We start from the raw sequence: 20520 nt of genomic DNA, 5'->3' as shown, positions 1-20520 counted from the left end.
TCAGTGCCCGGTTCTTTTGGAACTCACCAGAAATAGAGATCCTAGAGATTCAGCAAACGAACCAAGAAATAGGGGACCACAGCGAGGGCCCCCAAACAACGCAACTAATGATAGATCCAGTAGACCAAACACATTTGATCGACCCCGACAGAACCAATGCCAGCAATCTGACTACGATGACGTTCATGACTTTGCATAGGACTGCCTAGGGCAAGGGAGGGATCCAGTCGAGCTCCATGTTGACCAGCAAGGCCCTTATGTCACTGCTAAGGTCTTGGGTACAAAGTCACCATTCCTGGTAGACACTGGCGCAACACGTAGTGCATTATCTAAACGACTGATTCCAAGGGCACCCTTGTCTGGCTTACTAATAACATCGACAGGTTTCGATGGGACGCCCTCCACTAACCCTTTGTCCGCCCCAATTCTCTTTGACTTAGAACACAACACCACTGACACTACGTTTTTGCTTTCCTCCAATAGCCCTGACGCAATTATGGGACTCGACTTATTGAAACACTTCCGAGCGACGATCAGATGTTCTCAAGATGGAGTCCGAGTTTTCCTTTACGACAATCCTGTTCTGCTTAGACATTGCCCCCCCAGACACATGTTTTCCATCACCGACGCTGACACTTCCCTGCTTGACACTCTGCCTCCGTATCTGTGGGCCAAAACGGATTCGGATGTAGGGCGCATGATGATTGACCCAGTGCACATCACTGTTCGACCAGATGCAACACTCCCAAAACTTCCACAATATCGGATATCGCCCGAGGGCGAGAAGGCATTGGTAGAAATCATCCAATCACTGATAGACGCAGGAGTGGTAGAGGAAGTAGTTAGCAACGTTTGCAACAGCCCAATCTTGCCCATCATTAAGAAACAGGGAGAAGGAGATGAGAAAGCATACCGCTTCATCATTGACCTTCGAGAGATCAACAAAGTGGTGGTACCCCAGTACCCTGTGGTCTCGGACATTACCACCATCCTGACTTTGATTCCCTCCACTGCCACCACCTTCACTGTCATTGACCTCAAAAACGCATTCTTTTCCATCCCTATCCACCCAGACAGCCGATATCTCTTCGGTTTCACCCTAAAAGCCCGCTCATATAGGTTCTGCCGAGCACCCCAGGGCTACACAGAAAGCCCTAGCATCTATAGCCAGGCCCTCAAGAGACAACTGGATCAAGTCCAGTTACCCGATGGAGTGGTGTTAGTACAATATGTCGATGACATCCTTTTGGCAGCCGACACCACTCCACTAGCTGTCACAGCCACCATTCAACTCCTGCATTTCCTTGCAGAAAATGGCCACAAGGTCTCTAAGAAGAAGTTGCAATTCTGCCAACCCCAGGTCACTTACCTAGGCCACCTTTTGTCCAAAGACGGAAGGAAGCTAACTCCTGACCGGATCCAAACCATTCTCGACACCCCCGTCCCTAAGACCCAGAAACAGGTCCGCTCTCTACTAGGCCTCACTTCCTTCTGCCGACAGTGGTTACCCAACTTTAGCCTTGTAGTAAAACCACTGCTTTCATTGCTAGCAAAGGACATCCCTCTCCCACTCCCTTGGACCCCTGAGTGTCAGACTTCTTTCATGCAACTACGAGATGCCCTCTGCTCGGCCCCTGTGCTGGGTACCCCCGATTACACGAAGCCCTTCTCCCTTTTCACGCACGAAAGGGGTGTGCTTTATCTGTCCTGACCCAGTCCATCGGCTCAAAGCAACGACCATGCACTTATTTCTCAGCCACTCTTGACCCTGTAGCCAGAGCCCTGCCTGCTTGCCTACGAGCCGTAGCTGCTGCTGCGATCTCTATCCGACAGAGTGAGGGGATCGTGCTCTGGAATTCCCTCACAGTACTGGTACCCCATGCAGTTGACACCCTCCTAAACCAAACCAAAACGCAACACCTGACGAGTGCACGACTGACAGGATACGAACTGACTCTGCTCGCACCCCACATCACTCTGAAGAGATGCACCACACTGAACCCAGCAACCCTGCTGCCCTTACCAGAAAACGATCCCAATGCGCACCCTGTACACGACTGTGTGACCCTCACCGACGAACAGACCAGAAGTAGGGTTGACCTCAGAGACACGGCTTTCCCCGACCCCGACGGAGAGCTGTGGGTGGACGGTTCTTGCATCAAACTCCCCGATGGCACCACTTCAGCTGCCTATGCAGTCACCACGGCTCGAACTGTAGTCGAGACAGCCCGCATAACGCAACGATCTGCCCAGGCAGCGGAACTGATTGCCCTGACACGAGCCTGTATTCTAGCAGCAGGAACCACAGCAAACATTTACACCGACAGCCAGTATGCCTTTGGGGTGGTTCACCATTTTGGGCTCCTTTGGAGGGAGAGGGGATTCTTGACCTCACACGGCACCCCCATTTTGCACGGGGATCTAGTCTCCGCCTTGATCGAAGCCGTCCTTCTCCCCAAAAAGCTTGCAGTCATCAAATGTCAGGCACACAAAAGGGTGACAGACATTATTGGACAGGGGAATGCACTAGCCGACATCACTGCCCGAACGACAGCTGAAAATAGGACGACAACACGCATGTACGTGACCAGGTCACAAGCCGAAAAATGGTCTGACGCTAGGGACACTATTAGAGACATTCAAATGGCTAGCACACAACACGAACTGACCGAATGGACACGGGTGGGATTGAAGGATGACGAAGGCTGCTGGCGGACAAAAGACACAAACAAATGGTTGTTACCTGACTCGTATCTGATCCCCATACTGACTATGGCGCATTCCCCTGCCCACATAGGATCAGCCCCCATGATTGAACTTGTCTCCAGAGTTTGGCACAATGATAAGATCACAGAGTCCGCCAAACGCCTGGTCCAACAATGTTTGATATGCCTGCAACACAATCCCGGGAAAGGAACTGTAGTACCCCGGGGAGGGTTTGGGGTCCCGAATCACCCATTTGAAGTCCTGCAGATGGACTACATACAACTAGACACATGTCAAGGCCTGAAATATGTACTTGTGGTGGTATGTGCATTTAGCAAATGGGTGGAAGCATATCCAACCCGTGACAACACTGCAGTGGCCACAGCAAAAGTACTGTTAAAGGAGTTTTTCCCCCGTTACGGCCTTTGTCGAATTTTGTGGAGCGACAATGGCCCCCACTTCGTAGCCGAAGTTATCCAACTCATTTTGAAGGGGTTGGGTGTAAAACAAAAGTTCCACGCAGTCTTCCACCCCCAATCTGCTGGACTAGTTGAACGACATAACGCCACACTGAAACTAAAATTGGCCAAAATAGTAGCTACCACAGGACTGAAATGGCCAGACGCACTCCCCCTGGCATTGCTTTCAATGCGTTCCACCCCCACCAAACACCACTTGACGCCATACGAAGTTGTATTCGGCCGGCCTATGAATGTCTGGTCTGCACCGAAACCAACTTCCATTCATGACGTCCCGGACGTCCTAATGTCTGATTACTTATGTCAGTTGACTAAAACGCTGTCTGTTATCCATCAACAGGTGCTGCATGCCATCCCTGACACTTCCAGGGGTCCCGGACACACCATTCAGCCTGGGGATTTTGTCCTGATCCGGAATTTCCAGCGTGCCAAGAGTTTGGAACCCCGGTGGACGGGCCCCTGGCAAGTCCTCATCACCACCCGAACAGCCCTACGGGTGGAGGGAAAACGCAACTGGCTGCATGCACACCACTGTAAGAAGATCTCTTCGACCCTGACCTCGACTGAGAACATCGACAACCAAGAAGAGCTCCTGAACAGGGATCGACCGTCACTAACCTGCTATCCTGATACCGACACACTTGAACTTTCAAAATTCTCTGATCCCACAGTGCCATCAAAAGAAGGGTATTTCCTGCGTCGAAAGGAGGGAGTCTCGGCTAAGTAGACCACGGACTGAGTTAAATCTCAGAACGGTGACCTAAACACTACCAAGGGTTACCCGGAGAGAAGCAAAACAAAGTCTGTGGTTCTGCCCGCTACCAAGCCCCTTGAAGATGATGGAAGCGCCAGCTAAGAAGATGATGGAAGCGCCAAATGAGAAGATGATGAAGGCAACAGGAAATACCCACTGCAGAAACCCAAAAGCAGACAAACTCCATAGCCCCAAGACTATTGCGCTCTTCATCACAATCCTCTTCTGCTTTCTCCTCATGACCACACTCTGGATTGTGGAAGAAAATGCACCTGCTCACGAAACCTTCTTGACCACTGTCCAGCCTACCACCATGAAGGAACATTATCTGATTTCGCTCTCTCCCCAACTCAGAGAGAGGCGAAAGGAATTTTGGAATAACTCCTTCGTACAACTACTTCACCAGCACAACCTTGCCACCAATGCCACCAACTGTTGGATCTGTGGGTTGCTACCCCACGCCACTGGACACTCGATACCATTCATCCCTTCGCCTTTCTCAGTTCACGGCTCCTGTCTTGCCTGGCTGATGCTTCTGCAAGAAAGCTTTAAGGACAATGCCACCTCCAGCAAAACCGTAACGCATTTCTACCACGGGGTCTGGCGGAACAGAACAAAGACACACTTCTGCCCGCAGACCAACAACAACACAATCCACTTGGATATCCCTGCTAAAGAACAAGTTGAAATGCAAGTATTCAATAATCCAACCAGAACCACCTTCTCCTACCTGCGAAAACGAACGGCTGCCACTCTGACTGTGGCCCTGTCAGTCATCAACGTCACCGGCCACATGTGCATGGAAGGGCTTGGGACTCAGCTGGTAGGCCACAGTGACTGCCGGTTTTCTAGAACTCTGGACTCCGCCGACCCACCTTCCTTTGTGGCATCTCCAAACATGTATTTCGTCTGCGGCACGAAGGCTTACACCTGGCTCCCCAAAGGCTGGGGAGGCACTTGTTTCATTTCTTTCATCCTTCCTCCGACTTATGTGGCACCAGCAAATCATCACAGACAAAAACGAGCCAAGGACATCGAACAAGCCGATTCAACAGGAGCGCAATTCGTCGATGCTATGAAAGGACTAGTCCCCCTCTGGGGCCCGATGGCAAACAGCCGTGCCATCCGACATCTGACTCAAGCAGTTGAGACAACAATGAACATCACGGCTGGTATCCTTGCTAACAACACCGCTGAACTTCAAGCGGTCCGCTTGGTGGCCCTCCAGAACCGCCTTGTCCTGGATGTGGTTCTTGCGGACCGTGGTGGAGCATGCCGCATCATTGGGTCCAGCTGCTGTACATACATACCGGACAACTCACCCTCAGTGTACAAAGCCATCGAACATCTTCACAGACTCTCTTCAGAAGTCCACCAGGAACAAGAAGAATGGTCGCTTGGTGGTTGGTTCTGGAACACCGTTAAGAACTGGGGTTGGAGACTGTTCACCATTATCCTGATTCCTGTAGTTGTAATATGCGGTCTATGCTTAGGAATTCAATGTCTGCCACCTCTGTGTTCATTATGTGCAAATTGTATTTGCCCTAAGACTGTGGACTTTGAAAACGAACGTATGAGAGCAATATATGATGCCGAGGTTAGGAATTTGATGAAGATTGACATTGAGTAAGCAAGTTGGCTAAGATATGTTGAAAAGGGAGGACTGTTAAAGATTAGACTGCAAAACGTCAACATTATCGGCGCCATCTTGCCCCTTTCCAAGCCCATTCGTGCGCGTAGGCGGCAGCCATTTTGAGCACCATGGCCTCCCTGCCCCTCGCTGATAGCCAGCGCGTCTCTCTCTCTCCCTTAACCTCGCAAGCATCCCCCCCGCACACTGACAACCCCCGCTCTCTCATGCCTTGGGTCATAAACCCCTCTTCAGCGCAGCTTCACCACTGAATCCCATCCTGTTCCCAGCGCGACACCTCCCCTCATTCCTTTCATGGCCTCAGATCCTTCTGATGCAAACCCCCTTTTCCTGTGTCCCTGTTTGTCTTCCTTGTTCCCAGGCCGCCACCTGGCCCAGCGGATACTGTTTATTACCCCGTACAGTAGGAAGCTTCCCCTCCCTATCAAAAGACCCTCGAGCCGATCAAAGCCCCCACTCTATGAGATCCGATCAACCCCATGCATTCCGTGAATCGGCGGAATGCCCTGCTGTGCGACAACCATCACCTGTTGTGACCGGGGTGGGGAATCCAACTGTAAATGTATGTGGGAACGGGCCTGAAGGGGAGATCCCGAGGATGTTCTTTCTAATACTAAAGTGTTGCGAGAATGTGTTATGTGCAATAAAGGTCATAAACCCTAGTATAAGAGGCCAGGCCTCAGAGATGTGGTTAGAGCACCTCGTGACGATACTTGCTGTCTGAATTGATGTGTTCTCCTCCGGAGAGAATAAAATCCTCGTTTCCTGCCTTCCAGTCTCCAGCGCCTGCTTCTTCATTGATTAATATTGGTGGGTCATAGAGGCGATACCGCCGGGCAACATAAAAAGGGTTTTTGGTTACCGGTTGTCTTTGGAACCCCTTTTTAACACAAATACCTTTGTAAGGTGTAAAAGTTGTATTTTTATATTATGTAAGTCTGCAAATATAATAAAAAGAACACAGAAAGTGGTATATTGAGTTTACCAACAGGTGCTTTGTTGGCCGATAATTATATGTTATTGAGAAGGGTCAACTTGGATTACCTGCTTGAAGAAATAGTAATTCTGTTTTTTGGTTTCTATAAATAACGCAGAAGGTACATGGAATCATCCGATGGAGTGACCCTGTGTTGTCATCAGTGTTAGACCAATAGTACGGTGTGCTAGAAAATATATTTGTATATATGTTGCTTGAGATCTCACTAATGCACCATGGGACAGGTGTTAGTAGAGTCCTGAAATAGTAAATCGAAAGCTATAGTAGGCTGTCCATAAAGTATCAGGGAGATTCTGTACAATTGTCCACAAAAACACAAATAAAATAATTACATTCTTCGTTCTACAGAATATACACAATTAGATTAATCAACAACAAAAGTTACAGAGATGAGGGTTGGCCGGTGCAGCCCTGTGTGGCTTCCTTGTCTGAGTCGTAATATGTTAAAACAGAAATAGGACTATGAAGAAAAGAGCCCTTCGGAAATCTGAATATTCGACCACCTTGGCTCTGATTACGAGTCTAGGTATTGCTTCACGCACATGATAAATACCAATATCACAGGAAACATTAATTATCAGGTGCGATAAATAACACCTATTACGAGTTAGAGGGGAATAACATGAAGATTCTGGTGTTTAACGCACCAAAATCAGCGTGCTACTGTAAATATTGCATGATATTCCCCTGTTAAATGTCAGCAGGTTTAATCTACCAAAAACAGGTGAGGTATTAAACACATTCGATAATTATCGGATGAGTTAAATAACTACCAACGTGTAATGCCAACCTGTGCGTAAACAGGGGTTTATGAACTGGTGGATATATACTGAGCAACTGGTAATCAGGCCCTATATTTTTAAAAGGTTAAGGAAAAATGATCCATACTAATGGACAAGTTACTTACCTTCGGTAACGATGTATCTTTAAGAGACATATAGTAGTTATAGATCCCTTACCTTAGAATTACCCCCAGGCGTCAGACTGGATCCGGAGAATTTTTCTCTTAGAAGTACCCCTGCGTGTCAGGAGGTGGCGTCGGGCGACTCCGCGTTTGTCGTCGGCATCATGGTCGCCAGGATGACGTTGTGATGTCTACTTAGACGCTGCCTATACGCACGGACATCAGTTCTGACAAGACTTTCCATGCCAGAAGCACAGAGCCATGCAAGACACTGCCCACTGGTGCACATATTAGGGCCCTGGAAGGGAGTCCCTATCCCTAGAAGTCAGTTCGCAGAACGGGGAGGATGGGTGGAGTGGTAAGGCATCTATAACTAATATATATCTCTTACATATACATCGTTACCGAAGGTTAGTAACTTGTTCATTTGAAAGAGGCCATTAGTTATAGATTCCTTACCTTAGAATAGATACCCTAGCAATGCCAACTCCGGGGGGTGGGTCTGCTAACTAAGTTCACACCAGAAAGTCCTAGAGAACAGAATAGCCAAAAAGCGGTCTCTCCGGACTTGGCTATCCAGGCAATAATGTTTGGTGAACGTGGCTGCCTGGCAGATGTCAATGAGCGGAACTCTACGTCCCAAAGCAGTAGAGACTGCTATCGCCCTGGTAGAGTGGGCGCACAGTCCCACTGGAGGCTCCTACTTCGCCAATGAATAGCAGACTCGCTTGGTGATGCTGCGACAAAAAGCGTTGCCGAGCGAGTGCCGCCCTGGAATTTCTAACGTGCCGAACAGCTGACACTGCGCATTCTCTTCAGTGGTAAACAGATCTAACCAAGGCTCTCCCCATTGCTGAAAGAGACCTTGCACTACCTCCGAGTGAAGACGCTATTCGTGATCAATCATGTGCCGACGGCTGAGTTCACCCGCCCTGGCGTTCAGAGAACCTGCTAGGTGTTGAACCACCAGGGATATGCCCTGATGTTCCAGACATGTCCAAAGCCAAAGAGCCTCTTGACATAGGGTCCACAACTCCACCCCGCCCTGTTTGTTGCAGTACCATACGGTGGTGGTATTGTCCGTGAACACCTGCACTGCTCTTCCTTTTACAGAAGGAAGGAATGCCTTAAGTGCAAGACAGACCGCCTGGAGTTCTAAAAGTTTGATGTTGAGACGGACACCGCCGGAGACCAGAGACCTCTGATCTCCGCCTCTCCCAGGTGACCACCCCATCCGAGATCTGGAAGATGTCGGAAAGATTCCTCTGATGCTATGCCCACTGGAACTTCAGGTCCTACTGCAGGGCCCGCATATGCCACCTGGCATGACACAGCAGCAGGATGCAGGAACCCATGAGGCCCAGCAGCTTCAGAGTCAATTTCACAAAAATCAGGGATAGAGGCTGAAACATCCGTATCATAGCCCGAATATCCCAGACTCGCAGTTCGGGAGGATAAGCCCGAAACTGCGCTGTATCCAGAACTGCTCTGATGATAAGGAGCTTCTGAGAGGAATGAGTCAGCTGTGACTTCGGCATGTTGATAGTGAACCCTGAGTGCAGGAGGTCTGCCGTAGTCTGGAGGTGGGAGGCGACAGCCTGGGGTGAGCACGCCTTCAACAGCCAGTCGTCGAGATAGGAAAAGACTGGAACCCCTGATATGCGCAGATGAGCTGCGAACACCGCCATCACTTTCGGGAACACCAGAGGGGCGCTGGTAAGGCCAAAAGGGAGCACAGTGAACTGAAAATGCTTGTGGCCTACTGTGAACCGTTGGAAACACCTGTGGGCTGGCATGACGGGGATATGGAAATACAGGTCCTGCAAGTTCAACGCTACCATCCAGTCTCCGCGGTCGAGGGCCGACAGGACCTGCGGCAACATGAGCATCTTTCTCCATCAGGAGGAAGCGGTTGAAGGTCCTGAGGTCTAAGATAGGATGCAAGCCTTTGTCCTTCTTGGGTACCAGAAAGTAGTGGGAGTAGCAACCACAACCTACTTCTGACACAGGAACCCTTGGCCAAGAGAGCTGCAACTTCCTGGCTGAGAAGGGCCAAGTGATCTTCCGACATGCGATGGAAGTATGGTGGTATGGAGGGAGGGGTAGTCTTGAGCGGGAGGGAGTAGCCCCTTCGGACTATCTGCAAAACTCACCTGTTCGTCATGATGTTTTGCCAGTCGGGGAGGTGTTGGCGAATCCTGCCACCCACTGGCCTCTGGTGGCCCTGAAAGGTTGGACTGGACTAGGAGGGCTTGGAGGCTGCTGTAGGGGGGGTTATTAGTGGACTGGCCTGTCGCTGGTCCCACGTCCACAGCCACGCATAGGCTGGGCAGCTTGCGTGAACCAGTGACTTGACTGAGTCGAACGTGGTGGGGCACCCATTCCGTAGCCACAAAAAGGGCGAAACAAAGACTGAGTGGGGCGAGATTTTGCCGCGAGGCCCAAGGATCTGTCCATAGCCATAGAATCCTTGAAGCACTTGAGCGCCAAGTCTGCCTTGTCACCGAAAAGGCAACGGCCATCAAAGGGCATGTCCAGTAAGGTGGTTTGGACATCCCCAGAAAAATCAGACATCCTCAACCAGGCGTAGCGCCTCAGGGCTACTCATGTGGAAACCATGCTGCCCAGTGAGTCAATGGTATCCAGCCCATATCTGATGGTGAATTTTGCTGCATCTCTACCCTCTGCCACTGCTCGGGTGAGAACTGCCCGGGCCTCCTGTGGGTACTGTTTATTTATTTATTTGTAAAGTTTTATAAAGCGCGAACAAGACCTAGACGTTCATCAGAGAACTGTACAAAGAGGAAAGCACTTATGCAACAGTATCCCACACTGTATGGGTATAACGGCCCAAGAGGCATGTGATATTCACCGACCACAGCGCTAAGCTGGCGAAAGAAATCTTCTTCCCAAGGTGGTCCAGCTTCTTGGATAACCTATCTGGGGGAGCAGTAGGGAATGCGTCCTTAGAGGACGAGGGTTGGATCACCAAGCTCTCGGGGGTCGGGTGTTGGAAGAGGAAAAGTGGTTCGGCCGGGGCCGGAAGGTGGCGTTGGGCAATCATCCTGTCCACAGGAGCCCCTGAGCTGGGATTGGATTAAGTGCCCAAAAGGACGTCGATATGTGCTTCATTGAAAGGCAGAAGGACCTCCGAAGAGGCTGCCGCCGGTTGAAGTGCCTGTGTCTGGAGGTTAGTCCTGACTGCCACAATAGAAAGCTCCAGGCCCAAGGCCTCAGCCACCCTACGCAACACCACTGTGCATGAGGCTCCCACCTCTGTAGCCAAGGTAGGGGGAAGAGCATGCCAAGGTCTGGGGAGGTATCCAGACCACTGGCGTCACCCACGTCCTCTCGCCAGTCTGGCTCTTCAAGCTGGTCATCCAAAGGGCCCACAGACCCCTCCCAGTCCTACTCTGGTTGCCATTCACGCCTGAAAGGAACTTCAGGGATGAACAGAGACACAAATGTGCCTTCCGGCGCGGGTTCAGATGTTGACCGTGGCCCGTAGGCGTGCCGGCGGAGTCGGGCTGCCCAAAGATGCTGCGAAGCAATTCGTAGAAAGCTAGAAGCTGGGCAGGGGGCGCTCCAGCACCAGGAAAGGTAGGGAAACTCTGAGCCGTCCGTGGAGCAGGCTCTGAACACGGAGCCGGAGAGCGACGACTTTCCGGGTCCCATGTCGCGTCAGCCGACTATCGGCGAGAAGGTGAAGAGCAATGCTGCTCTCAAAGACTTGGACGACGAATGGTGGTAGTGGCCCCGTGGTCGGTCCTGACTAAGGGGTAGCTCTCACCGGATCTGCGCTAGGCTGGCACAGAAAAAGAAAGAACTGCATCAGAGCGCAGGAGTGGTGTCTAAATAGACATCGCAACGTCATCCCGGCGACCAAAACGACAGACGCGAAGTTGACCGACGCCACCTATCGATGCGCAGGGGTACTGCTAAGAGAAAAATTCTCCAGACCCAGTCTGACGCCTGGGGGTAATTCTAAGGTAAGGAATCTATAACTAATCGTCTCTATTAGATACGCTTCTATTTAACCAATGTTTTGTTTCGGCCGATTTATATACATGAGTTTAGACACTTACTAACTGGCCTGGGTGCCCTATGAATCTAGTAATGATTGAATAATGCAAAGGCAAAATGTTGTATATGAAAAGGTGGTAAAGTCGGATTGTCATGATTATCATGTAAAAGGTAATGATGTGGTCATGAATCTCTTATGCAAAACAGCACCAATGTCATTACCAGTAGAAACTCTGAAGGAGTTTAGTAGTGAAAGGTTCAAGTATGATGGTTTACCTAGTAATGCGCTGGATCTTGTGAAACTGAAAAGTAGTCATGCAACTCCGAATGGTGAAATGGGGAGACAAGCTTCTTTTTGTGCTACATGTGACCTTTTTGACTTTCTCGAGCAGCGCAACTTCGACTAAGACCGTTCATGGAGTGACCTTGAGAGATAGACTGGGAATCAGTTCACAGCTGTGACTTTCATAGGGACTGCTTCTTCAACTACCTGAGTCTGGCAACTGCTATCTACGCTTTGCATTCTAGGATGACGTTTTTGTTTATTTTCTGACAGCATTGACAAAACTTTGAGTCGTGTTTGGGGCCGAGGCACCAGTGACAATCATCACAAGTGCCAGTGATCAATATTTGTTGGCTACAGGACCTATATGGCTTGAACCCTATAGTTTTAGGGGGAGACATACTGCACACTTTCTAAAAATAAATTAGGGACATCTCTGTGAGAAGGACAGGATGAAGAGCTCAAGATCCACGTAGGCAGGAGTGGAAAGAAAGGAAAAGACGTCAGCTTGAAAAAGTGGAGCTCCTACAGTGGCTTCAACATCATATGAAGAACCGACACAGAGCTGCACTACACCACATCGCACAACACCACTTGTCAACGAGCGAGTTGCTTTAAAGTTTCCGGATCCACTCTAGGGTACACAAGGAGAAGAACCTACTGTCTGAAGTCTTTGTCTGAAGCATTGTGTCACACTAAAACGTTAACTAACTTATAGCGCAGCATTGTAGAGCACAGGAGTTACTAATTGTGGATGTATGGGCCCATAAAAAGGGTAAAAGTAAACTAGTAGAAGCACTCATACCATGCTAGTGGTTTGCACAAGAAGCTAAGAAAAGCTGGGGCTCTCCACAGCCATACTTTCATTATAACAATCCTATTCTACTGTCTTCTCCTGAACAATAACTGATATTTACTAAACATATGGAGTGATATGTAACTCTTAAGCAACATGGCGAGTGGTATGTATGCTATTATATGCATGCATGTGTCTTACTTTGGAATTTAAGGAGTGTAAGAAGCGGTTCCTAAAAAATATCCACGGGACTTAGTGATTACGTTAAACCTATATGAGTAACTTACAGCCAGATTCATGAAGGTACCATTCTGCGATTAGCAAATTGCAAAAAATAGCGATTTGCAGTTTGAAAATCGCAGAATGGCATTCATGTAGGAATGCGATGCAAAAAAGCGAATCGCAATCGATCGCAATTGCCAATTGCGATCTTGCCACAATCGCACTTTAATCGCAGAATCAGCTATTTTCAATGTAGAAATTGCGACCTCGCAATTAGCGAAATCGCAATTTGCGATCTAGCTAACTGCGAGATCGCAAACACGGGAAGTTGCATTTCGAGCCCACTGATGACATCACAACCAGGAAGTAGGCTTACCACACCCACAAACAGAACACAGAGCCAGGGAGTAGCAGCAGGATACTGAAGAGCACCAAACCTGACACTGTGCAGCACCCCAGCAGGAAAAAAGTTCACCAAGATGTCCCAGGATGCAGCAGGGAGCAGTGGGCAGGAGAGAAAGCGCAAAATCAAGTTTTCTGAACTTGAACTAGAGCATCTAATTGAGGGGGTCTGCAAGGATCATGCCTGGCTCTTCGGAAAAGACTCCCGGAGGGTGCAGCGCAGGATCTGGCAGCGCATCCACGCTAAGGTCAATTCGGTTGGGGTGACCCAGCGGTCAATTGATGACCTTAAAAAGCGCTGGTACGACCTGAGAGGTCGTTCTAAGGAGCATATCGCGGAGAGGCTTGGGGAGCGACTGGCCACCGGTGGAGGGGAACCTGTAGCCACACCGAACACCCCATTGGAGGACCTGATAGAGGACACCATTGCACCAGAAGCCTGCATGGGGGTCATGCAGCTGGACTCGTCTCGACCCAGCCAACAATCTGAAGGTAAGTGCCATGCGACTGCTACCCTGTCCCCCAACAATGCCCATGACTTCTGAGCTAGCAATATGACATACCCAACAATGCAGCCCATGCACACCAAAAAAGCCCCATTGCATTGTGGTAGTTGTAGTGAAATCATGTACCCCCAGTTAGCTCAACACAGCCAGAGCAGTAAATGCAAAGTAAGTCCAAAAGCCAGTCAGGGAAAGCAAGCCTACATGCATGTATCAACATTGCTTTGCAAGATACATAACATTAATCATGCACCCTTTCACATTACAGGTGCAGTTGAGCAAGCCAGCACAGATAGCGAGGCCCTGCACATCGCCGAGAGCCAGGAGGACACTGAGGGTGAGGGCCAGTCCTCCCAACGACCCAACCCATCACAGCCACCAGCAGTTCTCCCACCACCACCCCCGTGCGGACAGGGCCACCCCTGCAGCCACAGCCGTGCAGCCAACACCCCAGCAAACAGCCACAGCAGTGGTACAGGCCCCACCACCAGCGCCTAGGAGGCAGACGAGGCGCACAGCTGGAGCCAGATCACACACCAGCGCACTGAGGCGCCAGCAGCGTCAGGGCCCAGCAGGCACCGGCAGGGCACTTCAAATACCTGATCCTGGCCTGGCCATCGAAAGCCGCATGCTGGCGGTGCATCGTACACAGGCGCGTCACCTGGCAGTGATTCTCACCCAGATGCAGGCGACAAGCCAAAACATTGCCCAGATGACCGCTGCTGTCCGAGCGAACAGCCAGCTGCTGGTAGCCCAGCAGGACATGTCCCGCTGACGCCACCGCCAACTACTGGCCTGCCTATCGGCCTACACAAGATCTAACCATGTAGTTGGGAATGCAACATCACAGCTGGCACGCAAGGTCACTCGCCATGCAGGGACAGATGGTGCAGTGTTGCCAGGATGTGGCCAGGTCTCTAGATCTGCTTACGGCAGCAGTGCCCGGCAGCCAGGCCACTACCCTTGGAGAAGCAGAGGGGCCTGACGACGTGAGTGAGGCAGCGTCAACCAACAGCAGTGCATCCTTGCCACCGATGCCTGCACGTCGCCGCAGCAGCAGGCCAACAGCAGCAACTAGGGCCAACACCGTCCCTAAGGATACAGAGAGACGACTTGAGGGCGTCTCGTCGTAACCGACAGTGAGGACTCAGACACTGTGAGGGAGGCCATGCAGTCAACCCCTGCAAACCCACTACCCCAGCATGGGGAGGTATGGAGTAATACTCTCTTCATGAGACACCAAAATAAGTAAAGGCCAATTTATTGTGCATGAACAATAAAGATTTCTGGTCTGACTTGATTCACACTCATGTCATTATTACATTTGTCATGCAGGAGTGCAGTGTTTTGTGAGGGGAATGGGTGCACTAGAAACAGTTAATAGTGATGTGGTTGCAGCGCCTGTGTCCTTCAGCAGGATTTTCTCCGCGTGTATGACGCACATGTGGAGGCGGCCGGTTGTCCCCTTCAGACTCACTGCCAGATATCTCCACTGGTATCCTGCGCTTGGTAGCAATGTTGTGGAGTATTGCACACACGGCCACGATGCGGCAGCAGACCTCAGGTGTGTATTTGATGGCCCCACCAGTCTTGTGCAGTATGCGGAAACGGCTCTTCAATAGGCCAAATGTCCTCTCAATGCAATTTCTTGTTCGTATGTGTGCAGCATTGTAACGCCGTTGCTGTGGTGTGGCAGGGTTGAGGTATGGGGTGAGGAGGTACTCACGTAGACCGTAGACGCTGCCACCTGAGGGTAATAAGCACAGGGTGAGTGCCTATTCTGCGCAGATACATGCTCACAGTGTACTATTTGGGGCATGTGTACTTACCTAGCAGGTGTCCTTCGCCAAAGTCTCCCCTGGCCAGTCGTGTGTGAATGCTGCTGTGCCGGAAGATGAAGGAGTCATGCGTGCTGCCCGGATATTGTGCCACTATGTCCGTGATGTAATTCTTTGCGTTGCACACCATCTGGATATTGAGGGAGTGGTAGGACTTGCGGTTGCGGTACATGTATTCCGTTTGTGCTGGTGGGCAGATGTGGATATGGGTACAGTCAATGCATCCAATTACATGCGGGAAATGTGCAATGTTGTAAAATTTCAGCTTGGTGTCATTTATGTCCTGTTGGGTGGTGGGGAATGATATGTAGTGGTGTAGCCGGGTCAGCATTGTATCCAGGAAACTCCTTAGGCAGCGGGACATGGTGGGCTGGGATATCCCCCCTGCGACAGCAACTATCCCCTGGAAGCTTCCGGAGGCCAGTAGGTGCAGGCTGCACAATACCTACACATGGGTGGGAACGGCATTGGTCCTCCTTGTTGGATGCTGCAGCAGGGGGTCTAGGTCCTGGATCAGCTTAATGATCATTGGCCCATTTAGGCGGTACTTCGCATAGATTTGCTCCCTGGTTTGGCCCAGAAGGGTGACCCGCTGACGGAATATCCGCTCCTGGATCCTACGCCTGTTCCGTGCTGCTCGCTGTAGCCTACGCCGCCTGACCACCATGTAGAGTCCTGGCATTGTGAGAGTCCTCAGTCTCCAGCTGCATGTCCTTTAGTGTGTTTGGTCAGGCCTGCACCTGTTTGTAGTTAACTTTATTTATTTATTTTTTTTCTTTGCTGGGGTTCTCCTTAAATAGCGCCTCGCAAATAGCGATTATCGTGTTTTTCGCAATCTGCGATTTTTCTTGAATGGCGATTGCGATCATTCAGCGAGTTCGCAATTGATTTCGCAGAATCCATGGTTTCTCGCTATTTCTAAATCGCAAATGGGCTGGTTCCAGGATTCTGAGATTTTATTAGCGAAATCGCTATTTGTATTTAGCGATTTCACTATTTTGCTATTTTCACTATCATGAATTGCTTTTACTCAATTTGCGATCGCAATTGCTATTTCGCAGCTATTGCGATCGCAATTTGGCTTCATGAATCTGGCTGTTACTCCTCTGAATGTCAGACAAGTTAAAAAATGATCAGTGCAGCTTCAGTGATAAGTAACTGGAGCTTTTTTAAGAGAAACTACACCTGTTACACTCAGCACAAGAGGATGACAAGAAACAGAAAGCAGTTGTGGAAACTGGGAAGAATCTTACCACTGAACTTTTCTGCCTCGGAGTCCTCTACGTTGATTGCGATTACCTTCCAGTCAGTCTCTCCCTCATCAATTAGAGCAAGGACTCCAAGCACTTTAACCTGTATTACCTCTCCTCGAGAACAGACCTTTAGAATGAAAATGTAAATTGTAAAGTGTCATTCAATAAAACCGAAAGACCTATTTTGAGTCCAACAACAGAAGTGTGAATTGTACAATTTGGCCAGCACACATGACGATCTAGCAGACCCAAGGAAGAGTCAGTGAATGGCAGCATATACAGAGGACAACCAGCCTGTTTCACAACAGACAAATGAAAAGGGTTGTTAAAGATAGTCTTCATCTCATGTCGATCGGTGAACCAATCTCGACTATTTTGTGCCATATGCCCCAAGCAAGGGAGCTACAAGGAGGGTGCTTTCTGCACTAGCTAAATGCACTTTTACAATGTCTGACAATCTAGTCTAATAATGCACTTTGTGACTTACTGTAATGTTCATTATGCTAGAGATATGAAGGCAACTATGTTGAAACTCTAGAGAATGGAAAGTGGAGAAGTGAGACTACTTCGATGCTGCAAAGTTCTCCCTCGTCACACCAGCCCTCAAAGAACTCCATTTTCTTCCTGTGGCACAGAGAATAAAGATCAACATTCTCTGCACCGTCTTCAGAGTGTACTGTGCATTTGGTCGAAAATAGAGCATTTTTAGGTGCTGTTGCAAAGCTACACTCTCATATGTGATCTGAGATTCAGCTGTGCAAAAATACTTGACCAGATCAGATTTACATCAAAAATCCCATGGCGGGAAATCAACATTAGTCATGGCAGCTCTGCTCTTGAGCTCACTCTGGCAAAATCCTAAAACTCAAACACCACTAATCAAAGTTAAAATGTTTGCTTCATAATCCCACACAGCAGGCTTCGATCGAGGTTCCAAACAGGATGCGGACATCACATCACCAAAAACTCCTAAGAACACCAGCTCTACTGCTGTTAGGGCTACAAAATGGCAATGACACAAACCTATGGTTTACACAACAAAGAAATAAATAGGTTACATGCAATATTTTCCATATATTTATTATGTTCTAATGTTGGGTAAGTTTCAAATTCAGAAAGTGTCTCCCTGATGTGTTGTATCATGTGTGTATCGAATGGATTGCAACTGGCGGCAAACACCCTTACTACCATGGTTTTAGTGGCTTTAGCCTATTTATGCCAAACTGCTGAGTGCACATCCTCTCATCAGTCCAACATCAAAACTATCCCAAATCCATGGTAAAAAGGTTACTCACAGACCTCCGTTCATAACTTCCGCCATCATCATCATCATTTGTCAGATACCTGCCAGGAAACAGCTAGTCCTACTCCGAACTGCACCTCCGAACCACGTGGCTCATCACAGAATGTGCAGAACACAGGACTGTGTTCAAGGTAAGTGTCGGTTCTCTCCTGGAACCAAAGGCATTACCTTGTTCTACCTTTAAAAAACCTACTGTAGAAAAAAGTCTGGTAAATGAACTCCAGAACCCCAAGTACAAGAAAGGAAAGAACTGGTGGACAATACCACGCCAGCAAATCCCCACTGTTGAAATGCTTCAAGCTGAAACATTCCTAGATTCTTTTGTCCGTTAACCAAAATAGCCTTCTCCTAGAACGTTTCTAGTTGGACAGGATTTCTTTTTTAAATTGATGGTAACACGACTGTAGTCATGGAATAGCTTGGAATATATATTACCATTGAATCCAAGTGGTTGTGTGTTTGTTGTGCATTAAGTGACTACATTGACCAACTATGTAAACACACTACTGTGTGGCTGGAGTATTTGTTTCCGGTGTTGGAACAGAAGTTATTCAGAAAAAGTGTTCTTTGAGTTCAAAAGGCATTGGCTGCCACTAAAGGTCACTGAAGCTGTCAAAGTCTGGGACTTCAGCCACTATTTTGGGAATCATCATTTTAGAAGCCATGTGCAAAAGGTGCGAAGAGCTTAAATGATTGTGGATTCAACCATGTCATTCATGTGCTGATGCTGCAGTACAGAACAGAACGATGGATTAAACCCAGGTCTTTGTGACTGGGGGTGAATGTTTGCATTGTTTAGCGTTCCATCCATGATCTGTTCTTTTTGCTTTTGTCGCCCTAAATGGGAAGGGTATGTCCAGACATGGGTCCCTTGCTCACTGCTCCACCGGATTAAAGCCAGCCAGGCTGATGAGGGGTGATTCCCCCGAAACCGGTCCTAGGATGCTTGTTTCCAGTCCAGGGAGGACCTGGCTTGGAAGTTTGGGCAGGACTATTCCCATGAGGAGAAGGGTCAAGACTGATTTGCATATGGCTCGGTCCAAACTGTGGTGGCGTGGTGAGCAAAAGAACGATGGATTAAACCAGGATCTTTGAGACTGGGAGTGAATGTTTGCATTTTTCAGCTTTACGTCCATCATCGGTTCTTTCTGCAGTACAGTTTACATTCAATAGCACAGGGAAGGTAATGATAGGTCATTCCTTTTGTTTTAAACTAGGCTGTGATTGTAGGCTGAATATAGGAGGTCTCGATCCGCCAAAGAAGAAACGATATATGTGCAGGCATGTGCAACTGCAATACTTACATCTGATTTGACAAAATCTAATTTGATAACATTTCAGCCATTCATATGCGAGTAAGTGTTTATCTCAGTCATGGAGAGTGGAATTGATCTTTGTTATAGAAAAGATAGATCTGAGGGATGAAAAAGGATTGAAAGAGATGGTGCATAAGCTTTAGACTGATAGCAAAGTTGGAAGAGAAGGTCAGCACTTGGCTATGGCACAACTTTGTAACGCATTTGAGTGAAGCATGTCGTGCAAATTACTTGGAAGAATGAATGCCATCACGAGGGAGTGGTCATGCATCTTTCCTGAGTTGTGAAAGATCTGGAATAAGACCCCTCACACATTCATACCTGTACAACTACAATTTCCACGGTATATGTAGGTCTGAAGGTGTACATCATTAGCATTTGATTAAGATAAGAACTAGGACAGAGAATAGTTAGATACAATTACAGTGTCTTGAAATAAAGCCAACCAATGAAAGGTTTTTCAATTTAAATGACAAATTTAACGCCATTATTCATATTTTTCATTTTATTCGGTTTACTAAAGGAAATAATTCGTACCAGGTTTTAGAAATATTGATACCTCAGATGATGTTACAAATATTATCTGGAAATTTCTTGAAACATGTATAGTATATTACCTACTGGCGGTGGCGAGTAGGTAGTTATAGTTAGGATTATTTTCAATAGAAAATCGCAACATTCTATTGTGAATAACTTTGGCGCTGGTTGAGGAATCTGCCTGAAAATTTCCTCAAATTTGCCTCGCGGCGCTCCGGTCCTTCCCTGAAAGTTTGGGGGGGGGGGGGGGGATTTGTCAAGTGGGGGCCGAGAAAAAAGGGGGGTCCCAAAACGTGTTTTCCCCATGTTAATTTCCATAGGGCGGTCGACCTCACTTTTAGCCCGAACGGCTGAATGGATTTCCACCAAACTTGTCAAAATTGTAGGGACTGGTAGCCCGATGTGCCTTTGTTATGTCTCAAGATATGTGCTCCAGTGGATTCTGAGTAATTTAGGTTCCAAAAATATATAGATCTCTATAAGCGCGCCCCGGGGCGCTAACCAGCGCGCTACGCGAGTTCGCGCGCGGAAAGCTGATTGGCTCTCGGGTGTC

General features: G+C 48.7%; 1 protein-coding gene across 1 annotated transcript in view; it reads right to left on the bottom strand.

The window, feature by feature from the left end:
• Window positions 1-20520, bottom strand: part of PPA2 (inorganic pyrophosphatase 2) — a 560296-nt gene that overhangs the window by 225760 nt on the left and 314016 nt on the right. Inside the window, exon 7 of the mRNA XM_086962038.1 lies at window positions 16812-16938. Within this exon, the coding sequence (XP_086818164.1) occupies window positions 16812-16938 (127 nt within the window). The remainder of the gene's footprint in view (window positions 1-16811; window positions 16939-20520) is intronic.

Source organism: Lissotriton vulgaris, chromosome 3_1, assembly GCF_964263255.1.
Source record: "Lissotriton vulgaris chromosome 3_1, aLisVul1.2, whole genome shotgun sequence".
In the NCBI taxonomy this organism is placed as follows: domain Eukaryota; kingdom Metazoa; phylum Chordata; class Amphibia; order Caudata; family Salamandridae; genus Lissotriton; species Lissotriton vulgaris.
Note: the sequence above shows the minus strand (reverse complement) of the source record. Positions and strands in the feature narration are given on the sequence as shown.